General features: G+C 47.9%; 1 protein-coding gene across 1 annotated transcript in view; it reads left to right on the forward strand.

Moving 5' to 3' along the window:
- Positions 1-3981: 3981 nt before the first annotated feature.
- The window catches only part of LOC309548068 (hydrocephalus-inducing protein homolog), a gene marked incomplete at its 3' end in the record, with an annotated part of 44353 nt that continues 26599 nt past the window's right edge, over positions 3982-21735 (forward strand). Inside the window, exons 1-8 of the mRNA XM_082248037.1 lie at positions 3982-4015; positions 6578-6746; positions 6863-7078; positions 13711-14133; positions 16782-17006; positions 17217-17437; positions 19816-20001; positions 21570-21689. Coding sequence (XP_082104163.1) covers positions 6633-6746; positions 6863-7078; positions 13711-14133; positions 16782-17006; positions 17217-17437; positions 19816-20001; positions 21570-21689 — 1505 coding nt within the window. The 5' untranslated portion in view covers positions 3982-4015; positions 6578-6632. The remainder of the gene's footprint in view (positions 4016-6577; positions 6747-6862; positions 7079-13710; positions 14134-16781; positions 17007-17216; positions 17438-19815; positions 20002-21569; positions 21690-21735) is intronic.

Consider the following 21735-nt stretch of genomic DNA (forward strand, 5'->3'; position numbering starts at 1 on the left):
TCACTTCCCGCCCAGGGATTAGGCCCCTCAGCTCCAGACGAAGAGGATCATTATGCAGCTAGCACTCCGGTGGGCTCCTTTCCTGCCCCTTGGGGCTCCCCCAACAATGGTGGAAAGCCATGGCCTGGTAGTTCTGCCACTCCCCAGACACCTGGCATCTTCCTCTGTCCCTTCTTCCTCCCCCACTGCCGCCCCTTTCCTCAGCTCACAAGGATCATTCATGATGGAGCATGAGTGTTGACTCGTGGCTGCGCCCCTAGGTGGCAATGCGCCCTAGGCAGCTGCCTAGTTTGCCTAGTGGAAGCATCGGCCCTGCCAGTTCCCCCGATATCCTTTTAAATAATTGGAACCCAAAACTGAACTGCATATTCCAGATGAGGTCTTACTAATGATTTGTACAGGGGCAAAATGATATCTCGCTCTCTGGAGTCCATGCCCCTCTGTTAATAGAAGAAAGGAAGTTGCTTGCTTTGGAAACAGCAGCTTGGCATTGCATGCTATTATTAAGCTTTTGATCTAACAGAACACCCAGATCCTTCCCCGCTATGGATTCCCCCAGTTCTACTCCACCTGGTATGTATGATGCATGCATATTCTTAGCCCCAAAGTGCATAACTTTACATTTATCAACATTAAACCTCATTTGCCACATAGGTGCCCAATGAAACAGTGCATTGAGATCAGCTTGTAAGTTGGAGACATCCTGTAAGGAAGTTATTACACTGCAAAGCTTGGTGTCATCTGCATAGACTGAAATGGTACTTTTAATCCCAGACCCTATATCATTTATTAAAAAGTAAGGGTCCCAACACTGAACCTTGGGGTACACCACTGATAATCTTAGACACTTCAGAGTAAGATGTATTAACTACCACTCACTGAATTCTATCTTTTAGCCAATTTTCTATCCAATTACAAACCGATCTTTCCAAGCCTGTAGACTTTACCTTACACATTAGCCGTGTGTGGGGAACTGTGTCAAATGCTTTTGCAAATTCCAAGTATACTACGTCCACAGCCACCCCTCTGCCCAAGGTTTTACTTACCTCCTCATAAAAAGAAATCAGGTTTGTTTGACAACTTCTGTCTTTTATGAATCCATGCTGTCTGTTGCTTAAAATATTTTTTTCCAGCAAGACTTCATCTATGTGGTCTTTTATTAAACTCTCCTATAGAAGTTAAACTAACAGGTCTATAGTTACTTGGCAAAGACTTTGATCCTACGCCAACCCAGTGGTACTATTGCAGTGCTTAACGAGTCCCTAAAAGTTAGAAACAAAGGCTTTGAAATGACAGCGCTCAATTCTTTTAGGATGCGTGGGTGGATGCCATCTGGTCCAGGTACTTTATCCACCCTTATTCTGTCTAAATATTTCTGGACCATATCACTTTTGAGCCATTGTGGATCATTTGGGGCTGTGTCAAAACCATCCCAATTATGGACATGAGCTCCCCCATGCTCCTTTGTATATATAGAGCTGAAGAAAGTATTTAATAAATTTGCCTTCTCTTTGTCCCCAGTCACCCACTTCTGATTATTTTGTAAAGGGCTTACATGCTCAGACCTAACCTTTTTACATTTTGAATTTTTGCATCCTTGATTTTCTTTTTACGTATTCTGTAATATTGTTTGTAACAATTAAACAATGATAGTGTTCCCTCATTTTTATATTTTTTAAAAGCTCTTTTCTTTTTATCTATAGCTTTTTTAACTTTGGCCGTGAGCTACATAGGTTTTATTTTTAGCCTTTTAAACTTATTACCCATGGGAATATACTTTACAGTGGGTTTGCATAAAGTCTTTTTGAAAATTTCCCATTTCTGTTCTGTGCTCATCGATGCCAATATTCCCTCCCAGTCTAAATCCTGGAGAGCAGCCCTCACCCTTGGAAATGTGCATTCCCAGAACGCAAAAAGGTGTGAATGAGGCTGAAAATAGAACTGAAGGCAAAACTTTATTTTTCACTTTGGTTAGAGTAACGGAGAGTTATAACCCCTTTAATTTTTCCTCTTTTTTGCCATATGTGTCTCATTAGGGAGATTTTCCTTCACTTCCTGTCCCATAGCCACAACAAGGAGTTAGAGGAAATCACTGCGCAAAGGAGGGAATCCCTGATTGTCCCTAGACCTAGTGTTCCCATTGGAAGATCTCCCCTCTTACTGTTCTGGTAAAAACAATAATTTTTCTTTACTTTTACTTTTGATGATAACAGTAAACAGGACAAATAGAGAGGGTGAATCTGCCTAATGCGTGGAGAGGTAGCAATAAAAATTGACAAGAGTTCTAATCCATCCCCACTCTATCCAAAAAATAAAAACAAATCATTTCCATTAGTTATATTTAAAAATTATAATATCCTCGAGCTATAGCTGTGTTCTGAGGGGTACCGTAGCGCTCCCTCTGTCTTATGTTTCCCAATGGGGAGAAAAAAAGTGCAGAAGGCACTTTGACACATTTGTTGCATGTAGGGCAGCTCATTCAAGTAAATAGGCTGCCTTATGCTGTCGGTCGACAAACCAGAAAACAAATGCCCAAAAAAGTGGCTCATCATACAGATGTGAATGGGGCCCTAATGAGGCCAGAAATTAATTATTAGTTAAGTGAACCCCCAAAAAAAATTCACAGTCAACCATAAACTCATCAACCTATCTCTAATATTTCTGTGCTTACATATTTCATTAAAGACCATAAATACAAGAAATCGGTTTGTTTGATTATGACTGAATTAAACTTTTTTGGGGGGCTCAGCCTAGTTGTGGGGGTTGTACTGTCACAATGGAGAGAGACCATTACACCATTAGATTTACTAAACCAAAATGTTATGTGTGGGGGTAGAGCATTATGAAATTCATACCCTTCGGAGGTACCATTGCTTACCTAATATAAATCAGAAAATTGTGCAGGACTTTAACCACTTGCCAACCGCTGTGGCAGGCTTGCTCAGCTGCGCGAATTGCCGTACCTGGCGCTTCTGGGGGCAAGCGCGCGCCGCTTGTGGTGCGCACCCGCCCCCACTAGGCAGCAGGGAAGGCACCCGCGATCGCTCCCCGCTGAGAGAGAACGACGGTCAGCTGTTGTAAACACAGCAAACCGTTGTTCTCTCTGAAATAATCACAGAGGGCCTGTGATCCTCCTTTAAAGGATCACAGGTCTGTGTTCATTTCCCAAGTCCCTCCCCCATACAGTTAGAAAACACTCCCCTAGGCTCACAATTAACCCTTTGATCGCCCATGGGTTAACCCCTTCCCTGTCAGTGTCATTATTACAGTAACAATGCATATTTTTAGCACCTGATTACTGTAGTAATATCACTGGTCCCCCCAAAAGTGTCAAAAATGTCAGTTCGGTGTCCGATCTGTCTGCCGCAATGTCGCAGTCCCGCTAAAAATCACAGATCGCCTCCATTACTAATAAAAAAAAAGTAAATAAATAAAAAGAACATAAATCTTTCCCCTAGTTTGCACAGTTGAATGAGTTGTTCCTGTGGTGTGGTCTTTGATGGCCTGGATACCCTGTATGCCCGTAACCCACCTGCAGCTCTACACATTATACTGAAGGCTTTGAACAATCGCAAGCATATATATCTCATCAATCTGAAGCAGGATTACAGCAGCATGAAGGCTTGTGAGAGAGCACAGAGAGAAAAGGAAGGTAAGAGGCACCCAGATGCAAAGGAGACACATGGCGGCCCCATTAGACGTCACTCTGTCTGGGGTGCAGCAGCATATGATTTAATTGTCATTAAATAAAGTGGGAATCTCTGCTTTACCTTCCCGGCCAAGGAAACTATTTTTCCTCTAAACTTCCCTGTAATACAATGTCCTTATTTTACTGAGACTGAATTGACTTATTTGTTGGCTGTTTGTAAACAGAACAGGAAAAGCTGCGTGCTCAGGCTGAGCAGAAAGCCATCATGGAGGACATGGACGAAGAGGAATATGATCGCTTACCAGCTGAAGAGTGAGAGTGCATTGATGGACTGCGTCTGCAAGCAGTGCGTGAACGCAAGAAAAGGTCTTGTCCTTGTTTATTGCTTCTGTCTTTGGCCTCGTTCACATGGGGAATGCATAACTGTACTCCTGCGCCCATGCAACTGACATCAATGAGACTGCCTACATGGGGATGCACAGAAAACCCGGGCATCCCCATGCTGGTAAACACTGGCCCTCATGGGGGTACGGTGATGTACGCCCTGTGTGAGTGAAGCCCAATCATCCAAATTTTCCATCTTATAGGAATATTCTCAGTCTACAGTGCCTTGAAAAAGTATTCATGCCCCTTGAAATTTTCCACATTTTGTCATGTTACAACCAAAAACGTAAATGTATTTTATTGGGATTTTATGTGAGACCCACACAAAGTGGCACATAATTGTGAAGTAGAAGGAAAATGATCAATGGTTTTCAAATTTTTTTTACAAATAAATATCTGAAAACTAGTGAAACCAATTGCCTTCAGAAGTCACCTAATTAATAAATCGAGTCCATCTGCATGTAAGTTAATCTCAGTATAAATACAGTTGTTCTGTGAAGCCCTCTGAGGTTTCTTAGAGAACCTTAGTGAACAAACAGCGTCATGAAGGCCAAAGAACACACCAAACAGGTCAGCGATAAAGTTGTGGAGAAGTTTAAAGCAGGGTTAGGCTAAAAAAAAAATCCCAAGTTTTGATCATCTCACAGAGCACTGTTCAATCCATGATCTGAAAATGGAAAGAGTGTGGCACAACTGAAAACCTACCAAGACATGGCCCTCCACCTAAACTGACAGGCTGGGCAAGGAGAGCATTCATCAGAGAAGTAGTCAAAAGGTCCATGGTAACTCTGGAGGAGGTGCAGAGATTCACATCTCAGGTGGGAGAATCTTTCCACAGGACAACTATTAGTCGTGCACTCCACAAATCTGGCCTTTATGGAAGAGTGACAAGAAGAAAGTCATTGTTGAAAGAAAGCCATAAGAAGTCCCCGTTTGCAGTTTGCGAGAAACCATGTGGGGGAAAAGGTCCTCTGATCAGATGAGACCAAAATTAAACTTTTTGACCCAAAAGCAAAACACTATGTGTGGCAGAAAACGAACACTGCACATCACCCTGAACACACCATCCCCACCGCGAAACATGGTGGTGGCAGCATCATGTTGTTGGGATGCTTTTCTTCAGCAGGGACAGGGAAGCTGGTCAGAGTTGATGGGAAGATAGATGGAGCCAAATACAGGGCAATCTTAGAAGAAAACCTGCTAGAGGCTGCAAAAGATTTGAGACTGTGGCAGAGGTTCACCTTCCAGCCGGACAACAACTCTAAACATACAGCCAGAACTACAATGGAATGGTTTAGAGAAAAGCATATTCATGTGTTAGAATAGCCCAGTCTAAGTCCAGACCTTAATCCATTTGAGAATCTGTGACGCTCTCCATCCAATCTGACAGAGCTTAAGGTATTTTGCATAGAATAATGGGCAAAAACTTTACTCTCTAGATGTGCAAAGCTGATAGAGACATCCCCAAAAAGACTTTCAGCTGTAATTGCAGCGAAAGGTGGTTCTACAAAGTATTGACTCGGGGGGGGGGGGGGGGATTTATTTTTAAAAAATTTGAAAACCATTTATCATTTTCCATCCACTTCACAATTCTATGCCACTTTGTGTTGGTCCGTCTGATCACATGAAATCCCAATTACATTTACGTTTTTGGTTGTAACATGACAAAATGTGGAATTTTCAAGGGGTATGAATACTTTTTCCCCACACCGTCTCTTTCCCGCCTCTCACTTATGCTGTTGTTCTCCTCCCTTTGTCTGTCTCTTCTTTCTCCCCTAATCACTCTTTCTTCCCCATTATTTTATTCTTCTCTATTTATTTTCACTCTCTCTTTGTATATCCTCTTCTTTTTCTCCCTCTGACCTTTCTTTCTTTCTTTCTTTCTTTCTTTCTTTCTTTCTTTCTTTCTTTCTGTGTTTTTTTCAAATTATCTCCCCCTCTCTTTCTTTCTTTCTCTCTTTATTTCCCTCTCCCTTTTTCTTCCTCCTCTTTCTCAATTTCAGTATCTCTTTCCCTCTATCTGTTTTTCTTTCCTCCCCTCTTTCATTCTTTATATCTATGCATCTGTCTCCAAGAGAGTCTACAAGACTTTATCTGTCTTGTGTCTCTCTTTCTCTCTATCTCTCTGTCTGTCTCAGCCCCCCCCCCCCCATTCCATCACCTATCTCTGCCTTCCTTGTTCCCACCCTTTATTCCTCCGCTCTATTTCTTTCATTGTCTTCCCCCCTATATCTTATTCTCTCTCTCTTTCTCCCACTCTCCCCCACCCTTCCTCTCAGTCTCTTTCAGTATATTCTTACCTCTGCCTTTTTCAACCTTTCTGTCTTCCCCACCCTCTCTCTTCCACTTCTCTCTTTTCCACTTCTCTCTCTCTCCTACCCTTTCTTCTTCCTCTCTGTCTCTTTCAGTCTCTTCCTTCTTCTCTATCTAACCATTACTTTCTCTCTTTCTCTTTCAGTATCCTTCTCCCTCTGTTTCTTTTTTCTCTCCCTCTCTACCACACCAACCCTTTGTAATTCTCAATCTTCCTGTTTCGGGGTGCAGGGAGCTGGAGGACCGTCTGGCCCGAGAGGAACAGGAGCGAAAGCTGCAGGAGGAAATGTTAAAGCAGAAAGAAGAAGAGGAACTAAAGAAAAAGTTGAAGAGAGGAAAGAGCCGAAATTCTGGAAAAGAAGAGAAAGATGGAAAGAAGAGTCAAGTGGGGAACAAACAGGTGCAGATCCCTCGGACTCTTTGACACATGTGGCTTTCATGTAGTAAAGAAAATACAGTACTAGACTAGTCTGCATATGTATTGTGTATATAATCCATATATCTCCTGTTTGCCAGGCTACAAACACACTGACAGTGAAGCCAGAACATCATCCGGACTATGGAGTAGAGAAAAAAGTCTTAAATCAAAGATCAGATTCTGCACTCAATGATGCAGAGGACACAAAGAGGAAGAGGAATAAAGACACATCCCAGCATGTCACAATGTCTGAGGACCCTGAGAACGATTCCCTCAGTGACAGCGAGAAACAGCTGATTCAGAGATTCAGCAAGGCCCGAAGCGAAAGAAAAAAAAAAAAAAAAAAATAGCGCAGGGCAGACATGACCATGTGAAGAGGGGAGACAGGGCAGGTGTGAGTTAAATTAAATTGTTTTGAGTTGGGGGGTATTCAGGGATTGGTGTATCAGGTTTGGGAGGGGTTGAGGTACAGTTAGGAGGGGTGGCCCCTCAGATTGGAGGTCAGTGGAAGTTCAACGGACGAAGGAAGAAGAAGCTTGGTCACCCACCTTTTTCACTGCAGAGCATCTCACCTCAGCTTCCCTGGTCTGTGATGGCGGATTTGGACGTTTTGCTGGAGCAAATTAAGGCCGCTGCCGCGGTGAAGGGGACTGAGTGGCTCCGGTCCCAGGTCTCCACGTTGATGGGGGTTCAGGACTCTGCACAGGATTCGGAGGGGCTTGCGGTCCCGCGGGCTCGGCGGTCACGGCCGCCGGAGCGTTTTTCACCGGACCCTTCCCCTCGAGCTCAGCGTCATCCTAGGAGCCCCGACAGGGACCCTTCAGGGCCGCCGGCTAAGCGTACTCCTGCTGCGGCCGTGCGCGCCTCTGGGAGGAATCCTCTGCATGGACGGAGCTCTGGGGGTAGTGGGGGGAGGCGGCCTTCGGTCTCTCCCCGTCCCTCTCGCCGGGGTGCTACTGGACTGGCGGGCTCCCCTACTGGCGATGCTCCGGTCGGAGGGGTGCCTCGGCGTGGGAGCGGCTTCATGGCGGCCGGTGGCAGCAGTGATCGGCGGGACTCGGAGTCGGCCTCGGCTGGGCGCAGAGAGATGACGCGGCGGGGCAAGTCACGTGGCCGGGTCATCGGAAGTTCGGCTGGTTCACAGAGGTCTCCGTCGGGCGGAGCTGGAGTACGGGGGCGTGGACGCCTGTCGCTCGGCTCTGCAGATGGCGGGAGTGCGACACCTGGTGGACGGATGTCGGCGGTGCCCGGGGACGATCGTTCGGAAGGCGAAGTGTCCGGATCGGATGTGGAAGAGGATGTCGGTGGTCGGTCGGCGACGAGGGAGGCTGGATCGGCGGCTGGGGGCGCCCCCCCTGGGCAGACAGGTGAGGTCACAATTCCTTCTCTGGCTTTGTCTGATTTGCGGGGCTTGTTTGATGTGGGGGGTGGGAGTGCTGGAGGGGCTCGGGGGGTGGGGGTGTCCCGGCCAGTGGGGGCGGGGACCCCGGAAGGGGGTGATAATGGGGGTTTGAGGGGCTTCCTCCTGGGTCTACGGGACCTCTTGGGGCGTTTGCCCCCGGGGGACGGGGGCCGCTTGTCTCCAGCGGCGGCTTGGGTGCCTCCGGCGGGGGGCTCGGGCACGGAGCCGGGGGGGGCCCCGGGGCTGGCGGGGCCGTCTTCCACGGGGCTAGTTGCGGGGGGGGCTGGGGCCCCTCCCCAGGTTGTTGGTGCTCCGGCAGTGGTGGCGGTGACGGCCGGGGCGACGGGGGACAAGACCGGGACGGCGAAGGAGGGGAAGGCGGACGCTGTTCGCCTGGACGATTCAGCGAAAGGTGAGGTATATGTTTGTTTTGAGGGCCCGTTGGGGGCACATTTGAAGCAGGAAGTCCGGGAGAAGATCTGGAAGGGTGAGTACGTGGAAATCTTCACGCTGTTGCCCCTCGAGAAGTTTCGCCTGGACAGGGTTAAACCGGAGGAGCGCAAGAAGGAGGACGAGGAGCTATCGGCTTATCCCTCGGACCTTCGCCAATTGGCTGCAGGCCTTTGCCATTCTGGCGGGCGTCATAGGGGAAAAGGCGCCGGAAAACTGCTCGGCCCTGTTCTGCTACATGGACGCTGTAGGGGAAGCCTATCGGGTTTCCGGGGGGTCGGCCTGGCTGCGGTACGACGAACAGTTCCGGCAGCGGAAGGCGGTTAGGCCGTCCTTGCGGTGGGACCACAAGGACATCAGCCTGTGGATGCGGCTCATGTCGTCTGCGAAGGCTCCGAATCAGTTTTTTCCAGGGGGGGCCGGTGGTTCTGCGACCCCGGGACAGCCGGCCGCAAAGAGGAGGGGTTTCTGCTGGCAATTTAATGAGGGTTCCTGTAAGTTCGGTGGCACATGTCGCTTCAAACATGAATGCTCCGGTTGCGGAGGTTCCCATTCCTTGGCTCGGTGTTTTAAGTCCGGAAAAGGGCGGTCCGGAGAGCCTTCGCACAAAGGGGACGACGCCGGTGAGGGTGGAAAGGCTGCGGCCTTTTCTAGATAGGTACCCCGATAGGGCGGCTGCTCGACTTCTGTGGGAGGGTTTTGCGGTGGGTTTTCGTATCCCTTGCTCTTTGGCCTCGGTGCCGCCGGTGGCGAGGAATTTGCGTTCGGCATTGCGCCACCCTTTGGTGGTGTCGGATAAGTTGCACAAGGAAGTGGCTCTCGGTCGCATGGCGGGCCCGTTCTCGGAGGTGCCGGTGCGTGACTTGGTGGTTTCGCCGTTGGGGGTGGTTCCCAAGAAGGAACCCAACAAGTTTCGCCTCATTCACCCCCTCTCCTTCCCGAAGGGTGGGTCTGTGAATGACGCCATCGACCCGGAGGCCTGTACGGTGTCTTACATTTCCTTTGACGCCGCGGTGGCCTGGGTGCGACATTATGGGCGGGGGGCCTTGATGGCCAAATCGGACATTGAGGCGGCGTTCAGGTTGCTCCCGGTTCACCCGGACAGTTTTCGATTGCTGGGCTGCCGGTGGCAGGGGGCGTATTATGTGGATCGCTGCCTTCCTATGGGCTGCTCCATATCATGCGCGCTGTTTGAGACCTTCAGTTCCTTTGTGGAGTGGGTGGTTCGGGAGGTTTCCGGTGTGAATTCGGTGATCCACTATTTGGACGACTTTCTGTGTGTGGGCCCGCCCGCTTCCAACGGGTGCGCGATCCTGCTTGCCACGTTGCAGCATGTGGCCGGGAGCTTCGGCATTCCGTTGGCCCCCGACAAGACGGAAGGCCCGACCACGGTGCTCAGCTTCCTGGGCATTGTCGTGGATTCGGAGGCCATGGAGTGTCGCCTACCGGAGGATAAATTGGGGGCTTTGAGAGCTGAAATTGAAGGGGTGCTGGGTTTGCGCAAGATTCAGTTGCGCAGCTTGCAGTCGTTGCTGGGTAAATTGAATTTTGCCTGCCGCATTATGCCCATGGGCCGGGTCTTCTGCCGACGGCTGTCGGCGGCGACTTCGGGGCTGAAGTTGCCCACTCACTTCGTCAGGCTCAACAGGGAACACAGGGATGACTTGCGTCTGTGGCACGGTTTTTTGGCCACATACAATGGTAGATCCTTGTGGATGGCCGGGCCGATCAGCAACTTTGATTTGGAACTGTTTACCGATGCTGCTGGTTCGGCGGGGTACGGGGCTTTTCACCGGGGGGCGTGGAGCGCCGCCCCTTGGCCGGGGGCATGGCAGGTAGCGGGGCTGGTCAGCAACTTGGTGTTGCTGGAACTGTTCCCGGTGGTGGTGGCCCTGGAGATTTGGGGGGCGGAGTTCAGGAACCTGAAGGTTCGCCTCCATTGCGACAATCTCGGGGTGGTTCAGGTGATCAACCGCGCGTCGGCTTCGTCTCAGCCGGTGGTGCGCCTCCTCAGGTATTTGGTTTTGCGGTGTCTACGGTTGAATGTTTTCCTGTACGCTGTGCACATTCCGGGGGTTAAGAATGATATTGCTGACGCGCTGTCTCGTTTTCAGTGGGACAGGTTCCGGGAGTTGGCACCGGCAGCGGAGCAACGCGGAGTCACGTGTCCGGAGTGGCTATGGGGGATTGCCTTGGGGTCCTCGCTGGATGGATCAGGAAGTCGGTGAGCGAGTCCACGTGGTCGGCTTATTGCAAGGTATGGTTGGAGTGGCTCGAGGTGTTGCGGGTGGCATCGGTGGATCCTCTGGGTCCGGAGGTCAGGTGGGTGTTACTTTCTTTTGTCTCTGATCATTTTGAGAGGGGCGCGTCGGCTTCCGCTGTGGCTCGCAAGTTGTCCGGCCTGGCCTTTCTGTTTAAATTTCTGGGTTGTCAGGATTACACGAAGGACTTCGTGGTGAGACAAGCGTTACGGGGCTATTCCAGGGCTTATCGGAGGAGGGACACTAGGCGCCCGGTGTCCTTCGCTCTTTTGCAGGACGTCTGCCGGCAATTGGGGGAGCACTGCGCCTCGAGTTACGAGGTGGTGTTGTTTAAGGCGGCCTTTTCTCTCGCTTTCTTCGGGGCTTTCCGGATTGGGGAATTGGTCAGCTCCTCCCGGACGGTGCCGGGGGGCCTATTGGGTCAGGATGTCTCTGTCGGTCGGGAGGGGGTTACTATCCTCCTTCGACGGTCCAAAACGGACCAGAGTGGCAAGGGGGTCCGTGTCCGGTTGTTCGCGGTGCCGTCTTCACCGCTGTGCCCGGTAGGGGCGGTTCGGGATTACTGGGCACTCCGCCCTTCGCGGCCCGGTTCATTTTTAATGCATGCGGACGGGTCGTCGTTATCTCGTTTTCAATTTGTATCGGTGTTCAGAAGGTGTGTGGGCTCTTTGGGTTTGGATGCCAGTAGGTTTGCATCTCATTCCTTTCGGATCGGGGCGGCCACTGAGGCTGCACGCTGGGGATTGAATGACGATGCGGTCAAACGCATTGGGCGCTGGGAGTCTAGGAGGTTCTTGTTGTACGTTCGTCCACAGCTGTTGGTGTAGGGTATGTACGGGGGGTGGTTTTGTCGCTGGGGGGGTGTGGGCCCGGCTGGTTATCTGATTATTGGTTGGTTTTCTTTTCCTTTTGTCCCCTTTTCTTGTAGGTTTGGAACCCTGCCTTGTTTGGATCGTGGGACACTCGTATGTTTTCTGGGGGGCCCGGAGAGCTGATGTGCGTCCTAATGGTAGACAACTTGGTTTTTCTCGGCACGAGGCTTGTGTCAGGTGGCTGGGGGTGCCGGGGCTTACTTGGGGCAGGGTCCTTCCCGAAGTGCATCGTTTCGCCCGGTTGGACAGGCAGCCAGATGTTTTGGTGCTGCATGCCGGGGGCAACGATTTGGGGGCCAGGTCCGCGCGGGCCTTGATCAGGGACATAAAGTTGGATTTCCTTCGGCTGCGCACGGCTTTTCCGGCGCTGCTTGTAGTTTGGTCGGATATGGTGGCCCGCACGTCCTGGCGCATGGCCAGGTCGGTCGCGCGCCTTAATAAGGCTCGGATTAAGTTGAACAAGGAAGTGGGGCGCTTTGTGTGTCGGAATGGGGGGTTGGTGGTTCGCCACCTGGAGTTGGAAGTGGACACATGGCGGTATCTGCGGGATGATGGAGTCCACCTCAATGCGGTGGGTATAGATTTATGGGCCCTGGGATTACAGGATGGGATCCAGCGAGCCTTGAGGGTTTGGAGGGGCACGCAAGGGTAAGGTGTCACCCTTGGGTGCTGGTGGCGTTTTGTTGGTCTTTGCTGGCGGGGGAGGTGAACAGTTTAGGATAAGGGTATGGTTGGGACTCATCGTTGGTATGGGTCCCTATGGTGCATTCCATTTAATGTCAGTTTAAATGGAATTCAAAATGGTGGCACTGCGGGGAGTGGTTTGTCTCCGAGCCGGTGACGCGGCTGGAGGCCTATCAGGGCACAGGTCCCGCAGTGCAGGATTTGGAATTATTTGGAGGAGCCTCAAAGACCAACAGGCCTAATGACTGATTGTTTTATGTTTGTAAGGAATGTTTTTTCTCCTTATGTTAATTTTAAGGTAAAAGGGTTAATAAAATGGCTGCTGTGGCCAATTAACTCCAAGCACGGTGTGGTCTCAATTATTTAGGTAAAGGGAAAGGTTTATGGCATGGGGGTGGAGCCTTTGGCTTTAAGCAGCCTAAGAGTTTGGGGGTGACATCTATTCTACATTGGTCAAGCAAGGCCCGAAGCGAAAGAAAAAAAAAAAAAAAAAAATAGCGCAGGGCAGACATGACCATGTGAAGAGGGGAGACAGGGCAGGTGTGAGTTAAATTAAATTGTTTTGAGTTGGGGGGTATTCAGGGATTGGTGTATCAGGTTTGGGAGGGGTTGAGGTACAGTTAGGAGGGGTGGCCCCTCAGATTGGAGGTCAGTGGAAGTTCAACGGACGAAGGAAGAAGAAGCTTCCCACCCGCCCTCCCTAATTTCTGGGACTGTTATGGTTGATTTTGATTCATGTCTTTTGTGCTTTCTGTCCTTTCTGGGGGAATTTTATATTGTCATGGCAGCTGGGCGTTTTGTTGGTCTTTGCTGGCGGGGGAGGTGAACAGTTTAGGATAAGGGTATGGTTGGGACTCATCGTTGGTATGGGTCCCTATGGTGCATTCCATTTAATGTCAGTTTAAATGGAATTCAAAATGGTGGCACTGCGGGGAGTGGTTTGTCTCCGAGCCGGTGACGCGGCTGGAGGCCTATCAGGGCACAGGTCCCGCAGTGCAGGATTTGGAATTATTTGGAGGAGCCTCAAAGACCAACAGGCCTAATGACTGATTGTTTTATGTTTGTAAGGAATGTTTTTTCTCCTTATGTTAATTTTAAGGTAAAAGGGTTAATAAAATGGCTGCTGTGGCCAATTAACTCCAAGCACGGTGTGGTCTCAATTATTTAGGTAAAGGGAAAGGTTTATGGCATGGGGGTGGAGCCTTTGGCTTTAAGCAGCCTAAGAGTTTGGGGGTGACATCTATTCTACATTGGTCAAGAACTATGAATCCTCCTAGAAGGAGATCTCACACATCCTCACTTTCTGGGACAGAGTGCAAGGCATCCTTCTGCCACCTCCTGCTGCAGAAGACAGCCATCGGGAGGGCGAAGAGCCACCTCCTGAGCGACACGCCCCCTCTGGTAAGAAGTACCGCAAGGATTGTGAGTGGGAAAGGCATGAAAAACTGGAAAGAGAAAAGGTTGAGAAAGAACGGCAGGAGAAGGAAAATAAGATGGAGATGGAGAAGATGAAGAGTATGGAGGACGAGGCAGGAATGCGCCAAGGATCAGAGCAGGAAGGCCAGGAGATTCAAGAGGACGATCTGAAGGTTTTGAGGACAGAGGTGGGAATCCCTCGCTATGACCTGCAAGTTACCAGAAACCAGGAACCGATGGAACGGCAGATCTTACAGAGTGGGAAGTTACCATCAGTGGAGGAGGTGAGGTTTGCTGTCTTACGTCCAGGCCACTTTTTGCGATTCGGCGCTGTGCGACTTTAACTGACAATTGCGCGGTCGTGCGACGCCGTACCCAAACTAAATTTACGTACTTTTTTTCCTACAAACAGAGCTTTCTTTTGGTGGTATTTGATCACCTGTGTGCTTTTTACTTTTTGCGCTATAACAAAAAAAGAGCGTTTATTTTGAAAAAATAACAATATTTTTAACATTTTTTTATATGAAATTCCCCCCCAAAAAAAATGTAAAAATCAAATTTTTTTAAAATTTTTGGCCAATTTGTTTTCTGCTACCTATGTTTGGTAAAAAAAATCACGATAAGCGTATTTTGATTGGTTTGCGCAAAAGTTATTGCGTTTACTAACTAAGGGAAAGATTTCTGTAATTTTTGGTGTTTTTTTTTTTAACGCGTAATGGCTGATCTGCGATTTTTTTTTGCGGGACTGCGACATTGCGGCGGACAGATCGGACCCTTGACTGACATTTTTTACACTTTTGGGGGTACCAGTGACATTACTGCAGTAATCAGTGCTATATATATGCACTGTTACTGTAAAAATGACACTGGCAGTGAAGGGGTTAATTTTATTGGAGAGGGAGGGGTTAATGTATGCCTGGTGCTTACTGACGTGTGGAGGGGGAGGTGACTGAGTGACAGAAGGACAGATCGGATGTTCAGCTATGCTGATCACTCCGTTCTGTCAGTCCCTGTCACTTAGGAGATCCTCACTCGATTCCCCGACGATCGGGGCAGAGCAGCGGCGATCGCCACCGCTCCTCCCCTGGCCCGACTCCTGCTGTGAATGAAAACAGCGGGAGCGCCGCCTACAGGGGGAGGAGTCCAGCGACGTAGGTCTACGTCGCTGGACGGGAACGAGCCACTGTGCCGCAGTAGCAGCACAGTGGCTAGGGGTAAAGTGGTTAATATCTTAAAAAATAATCAGCCCCAGATTTCCTTTTTTATACTAATTTTAGCACACCCAGGATTTAAAATATAACTAAAATATATAAGGGCAAAACTTTTTTTTTTTTGGTTTTGGATAGAGTGGAGAACACCTATTAGGTTTTTTTTGCTGTCTCTGTCCCTGTTAGGGAGATTCATCCTCTCTATTTGCCCTGTTTATTATTATCATGTAAAGTGAAAGTTCAAGAAAATTCCAAATTTTGGGTTGTCCCCTGAAAAGTAATCGAGGGGAAATCTTTCAATAGGTACACCATTTCTACTCACCTGAGGGCCCCAAGGGATTCCATTGGAGGATAATTTGCATGGATTTCCTCTCATTTCCTGTTTTGGCTATGGGACAGGAAGTGATGGTTACTCTTTGCAGTGAGACACAGATGGCAGTAAAACTGACAGGGGCTATAACCCTCCCTTATTCTTGCCAAAATAAAAAATGTTGCCTATAGTTCTACTTTAAGATCAAATTCCAGCCTAAACCTAACTTTTCTTTAAATGTCCCCTCCCCGTCCTATTCTGACTAACCTGTGTAAAAAGATGTCTATATTTACCTATTTTTTTGCCTGTTCTGGTCTGGTCACATGATCCGGCTCCCCTTTGTCAGCCAGCGGCGGCTGCATTGAAGAGGAAAGAGCGCTGATAATGGCTGGGACATGGGAGCCTATGGGTGATGTCACCGCTCCCAGGTATTTCCAGCTGTTGTGGAGTGCTCTCTCCTCTGCAGCCAATGCTGGCTAATACAGTGTATCACATGATCAGAATAGAGCTGGTAGAGTAAGTAAGTATACAGTATATATCTTTTTTACACAGGTTAGTCGACATGGGGGTGTAGGTGGAGAGGGAGCAGTTTTAGGACTAGTTATGTTGAGGCTGGAAGTCTACTTTTTTTGTCCCTCATAAATTTACAAATTAATGCAAAACAATGCTTCCACCTGTTTCTTCTTTGAATTTGTCTTTAAAAATTCACCCCCTATGAGGATAGGCAAACCTAAACCTATGGCATGGGAGCCAGGGTGGGAACGTGGTGTAATTTTTAGTGGCACTCTGAAGAACGTCACATGATTGGCACTCCAGAAGACCAAAGGATCCTCCATTGGGCCTCTCTACCTTCTACAAATACAGTGCCGCTACCGTAGGCTGTAATAGACAGCTGACTAGGCTTTGAATTACAAAGCTTGCCCCACTGCACCCACAGCCTACCCACCTCCATGATGTTTTGAAGACTTGCCAGACATCACTGACGATCAGATGCTGGCACTCCTCCCTTTACCAGCCAAGGCCCATCTGCTTCTGTGGGAATTGGCTAGTAAAGGGAGGACATTGTTAGATGAAGACCCCTGGCTTGGTATATTTAAACCTCAGTATAGTATTTGTTCTCCCCCAATCTGTTGTGGTGATGGCCTCTCCATTATGAGATGTGATGTGGGGAATGTAATTGGGGCTTATTTTCATTATAATTTCTTTGTAATTTTTATGTATTTTTTTAAAACCAGCAAGCAAATAAAAGTAGTATAAAAGTAAGCCAACCTCCTATTTAAAACAGTACATTGTAAAAAAATACTTGTTTTTATACCCTCCTGGCACTAGGTAGTGGTCACTAAACTAATGATAACACATAGGACAATCTGTACTTGAATCTGTCTTTATATTTTTATCTTCTTTCTCCTGACAGCTCCTTGAAGGCTTTGGACTAGGTCCCTCTGGTCCTCCAGTCCCACCTCCATACATCTTCTCAGTGATCCCATACCCAGACAGGAGAGGACCGCCTGTTGACCAGGAGACCCTTAGCCCCTTCACCTTTATAGCAGCCTCCCCAGATGACCCCAATGTAATTGTTGAAGAGAAGAAGGATGCAGAGCTTGAGCCGAACCCGGGGTTGACCATCTCAGCATTAAAGGTAAGAAGGAAGCTTTACCCCTCTGTCTTTGGGTGGCAGAACAGTGTAGGATCCCACATTCCAGGAGAAGAGATGTCTTATGGAAATATTTTGCTGTATATGAGGAGCAGACTAAACAGATGAAATAGAGAGTGCCTGTGAGTTATTGTAGAGGTGTTAGGTGTATATATGTAGTATAGATCAGTAGATCTTTCTCTTATGTGATTGCAGGATGAGCAGGTGACACCTACAAAGAGTCGCAGCAGGAAAGAGAAAGGTGGAGACACAGGCCGAGAGAGCCAGAAGGACAAGCGGCGCTCCTCTTCTCTCCGCAAGAACCAGCAGAACCAGGACAGCCATTCTCCGCCACCACCGCCTGGTGCCAGGACACCCGTTTCTGACCAGGAGCTTAGCAGCCTTGCAGGAGAGACCCAGCAAGAGAAAATCCAAAAGTAAGATGATGTTCTGTTGGTTTGATTTCCTTTTTGACATTCTTGATTCTTTGACACTGTCAGTCAGCTCCAACAAAGCCCCAACTCAGACTATTCTACAAACTCTGCCTTGATCAACTTATAAATTAATATGTGAGGCCTGAAAAAGAAGAAGTCCCACCCTCTGAAACACGTTGGCTGTATCTGACGTTCAATAAGAATTTTATACGAATTTCTAAGCACATATTTATAGTTTGATGTTCTGATGGGCGATTCTTCTATTGTGATCAAAGAGGCAGCAGCTTAAGACCTGAACCAGATCTACAACAACATACTATTAGAACTGGCTTACCTCCACTATGCAGAACACCCTCCATTTGCATTTACAATAAAATAAATTCTCATTACTTCTGGTCCAGCTCTATCACACATCTATAAATATGTTATATTTTTGTAAGAATACAGCAGATGTGTCATACACCTGTAGCACTGTCCCCTTGAGGACTGCTGGATTTCACACTTACGGGTCCCCCTGGGTTACCATTAGAAACCTTGACATTAACAGTCTCTCACTTTCCTTCTTGGCTCATTCAATAAACAGTCCAGGGGTATGTAGTTGTTTTTGTGTTTTATTGATAAATTAGGGATGGGAGAAGGGAATAGAGGGATACTACAAAATTACCTATTGAGGACTTCTATTTCTTGGTACAGCCAGGCTGTTGATCCACCTTGCCACTGAGGTGAATTTAGCTTTAAGTCTCTTTTCCAGATGACTTGATGAACTAAGTTTATCTTCAGGACACTCTCCTTAGTATCCTCTTTCTTGGCTGCTGACACCCGTCCACTGATTATCCTACTCCTGGGGTGGCCCCCCTCAGGTCAGGCCCCTTGACACTATCCTTTGTACTCACGGTCCTGTTTACCAGGATCTCCAGTGTCTCCCCCTCAGTCAGCTCTCCTGGATCTCTGGGTTCAGCTCCATTCCTCTGGCCCTCAGGACGCCCTCCTGAGGCCACGTGCCACTGCTACAGAGAAGGAGGCAGCCACCACCCTCCCTTCCAGACTCTGCTCTCCAGCCAAAGACCCTGCAGCACATGTGCTCCTGGCTTTTATACAGTATCTCAGAATGCACCGAGACAGCCTGTCTCTGCCAATCACCAGGACTGTATCAAAGCCTATGCATCCATTGGTCAGGTTTCCTCCCACTGTCCAACATGCCTCCCTATTGGACCAGTGTCAAACACTCTCTAGACAGAATGAATCGCATACTGAGCATGAATGAATCGCATAATGAGTAGAGCCAAAAACTATATTCTCTCTCTAGCACCTACCTAGGAGGGTGATACACACTATAGATTAGCAAATAAATAGATATACAGAAAAAGCTGTGATAATACCAATATAATTTTCTAAGTAGCATATGGGTGACTTCCCAGTCTTGGTTGACCTCTATATGCAGCAGATTGTGATGTATTGATCAAATGTCAATGTGTTATAATACTTATCTCTGTACTGATTAATGTGTTGTAAATCATCAGTGATTGGCAGCTGCTTGTTTCAGTCCCCAGCAGCAGAGTGTAAATAACATGACCAATGTAGAATAGACGTCCCCAACCTCTTAGGCTGCTTACCGCCAAAGACTCCACCCTAATTCCATAAACCTTTCCCTTTACCTGAATGAATGAGACCACACCGTGCTTGGAGTTAATTGGCCACAGCAGCCTTTTTATTAACCCTTTTTAACTTAAAATTAACATAAGGAGAAAAACATTCCTTAAAACAGAAACAAATCAGTCGTTAAGCCTGTTGGTCTTTGAGGCACCCCCCAAATAATTCCAAATCCTGCACTGCGGGACCTGTGCCCTGATAGGCCTCCAGCCGCGTCCCCGGCTCGGAGACAACCCACTCCCCGCAGTGCCACCATTTTAAATTCCATTTAAACTGACATTAAATGGAATGCACCATAGGGACCCATACCAACGATGAGTCCCAACCATACCCTTATCCTAAACTGTTCTCCCCCGCCAGCAAAGACCAACAAAACGCCAAGCTGCCATGACAAGCATAAATAACCCCGAAAAGGACAGAAAGCACAAAAGACATAAATAAAGCAAAAAACATAATACTTGTATAACCACAGGGAGGGTGGGTGGGAAGCTTCTTCTTCTTTCGTCCGTTGATCTTCACTGACCTCCAACTCTTAGGGGCCACCCCTCCTAACTGTACCTCAACCCCTCCCAAACCTAGTCCACCAATCCCTGAATCCCCCCAAACCAAAACAACTTAGTTTAACTCATACCTGCCCTGTCTCCCCTCTTCACATGGTCATGTCTGCCCTGCGCTATTCTTTTTTTTTTTTTCGCTTCGGGCCTTGCTGTAGCATCTTCTTCTGTCTCCAGACTAGGGTTGTTCCGATGTGTGGTCCCGGCTGGAGGACAAGTCCTTCTACGGCGCATTTATTTTCAGTCCAACAATATTGGGAACTTTGACCAAACCCTCAACTTTGAGCTTGTTGGGACCCGGCGCAGGTATCCGCTGTACTGCCGTGGCATCTGTTCCTTTCCTACAATCAGCCAGGACCCCAAGTAAGTGTAAATAAATGGGAGGACCCACAGATGTCATTCACATGGGGACATATTAACCTTCACATCATCGTAATGAACACTGTAATATTCTTTTAGAATGATAGATAATTCCTTGTAAGGATTCTTACATCCATGGAAGGGTTAAAGAGTTAGTTCACCTTTACCAAAAAACTGCTTATGCAGGTAAGGGGCACTTGTACATCAAAACAAACTGTGCAGCTTTGACCAAAGGTAAACTAGTTCTAAAGGCTTGGGTGTTTTTGTACCTTTAGGCCCCTGTTCACATATAGGCATTTTTGGGCGATTTTCTGCTCTAAGCCTCAGCTCTAAAAACACCCAACAAGACAAATCCCATTCATTTAAATAGCCCCTGTTCACATCTGAGCGTTCTGTCCCTTTAAACAAAATGCCCGTTGCTCAGAAAAGTACATGAGCTTCTTTTTTGGCAGATTACAGGCGTTTTACTACTTTTCATTGGTCACTCAAAACGCCTATACAAATATGCTGCAAAAATGCTCTAAAAACGCCAGAAAAAAAGGCCTGTAAAAATAGCAATGCCTAGATGTACACAAAGCCTTATGCATTCTGTAAAAAAACACCCCACTAACTAATCCCCCCCCAAACACTTACTTGGGCCTGTCAACAATCCAGTGCAGCCTTCTCTCCCCTCTCTTCCTCTTCTCATAGGGACTTGGGCAGCAGCGTGAGCCATTGGCTCCTGCTGCTGTCAGTCAAATCCTGTGACGAGGTAGTGGGGGATGGGGCCTGAGCTGCGCTTTCTGTGTCAATGGATATAGTCCGTGGAGCTCGGAAGCTAACCCGCCGATGGGCCCCCATAGGCAGCAGCTTTCTATGGGAGCCCACAGAGAAGAGGAGCCAGGAGTGCCGGCAGGGGACCATAGAGGTTCAGGGCCACTCTGTGCAAAACCATTGCCCAGAGCAAGTAAGTATGTTTGCTATTTTAATAAAAAAAATGCAAATTCATTAACATTTTAAATAATGCCCTTGCTATAGGTGAAGGCCAATTACGTTCATCCTGAAACCTGGCAGATGGCATCATCCCAACCTGGATTGTTGCTAGGATGTTGCTAAGCCGATTCAAACCCCTTTTTCATGCGTCACTGTAGATCTGAGTTCAGCGATGCTGCAGTGGAGGAGATAGTGGGCCACACATGTGCGGGGGTTTGAGAGCTCACTCCTGTGTTGGTGGGGGTAAGCAATAAAGGCTGAGAGTGTCTTTTGTAACATCCTAGCAACAAGACTGGACAGGATGATGCCATCCCTTGGAATATTTTTGTCAGGTTTTGGGAGGTACGGAAATGGCCTACAACTATAGCAAGGGTATTATCCAACTTTAGTCAAAACTGCACAGTTTGTTTTTATCTACAGGCATCACTTACCTGCATAAGAAGTTTATTGGTAAAAGGGAACTAATTCTTTACATTTCAGGAACATGGCTGTAATAATAACTGTAGTTTTCTTCAGTCTGATATATGTGAGAGACATTTCTCGTGTGATGCTGTTGCCTATTAAATAACCAGGTAAATGGTTACTGCTATGATTTTCAGAATTGTTTTCCCCCACCGGAAGAAGGATGCCAAAAGTGATGAAATTGTGCAGAAGAAGTTCATCCTGAGCAGCGGCACATTTGACTTTGGGCCTCTGTTGTGTGGGAAGAGCCGGGAGAAGTGAGTACATCAGATTGCTACATTTTGATTGGGCAGGTAAATGGTA

This window comes from Pelophylax lessonae (genome assembly GCF_965119305.1).
Source record: "Pelophylax lessonae genome assembly, chromosome: 2".
NCBI classification, from domain to species: domain Eukaryota; kingdom Metazoa; phylum Chordata; class Amphibia; order Anura; family Ranidae; genus Pelophylax; species Pelophylax lessonae.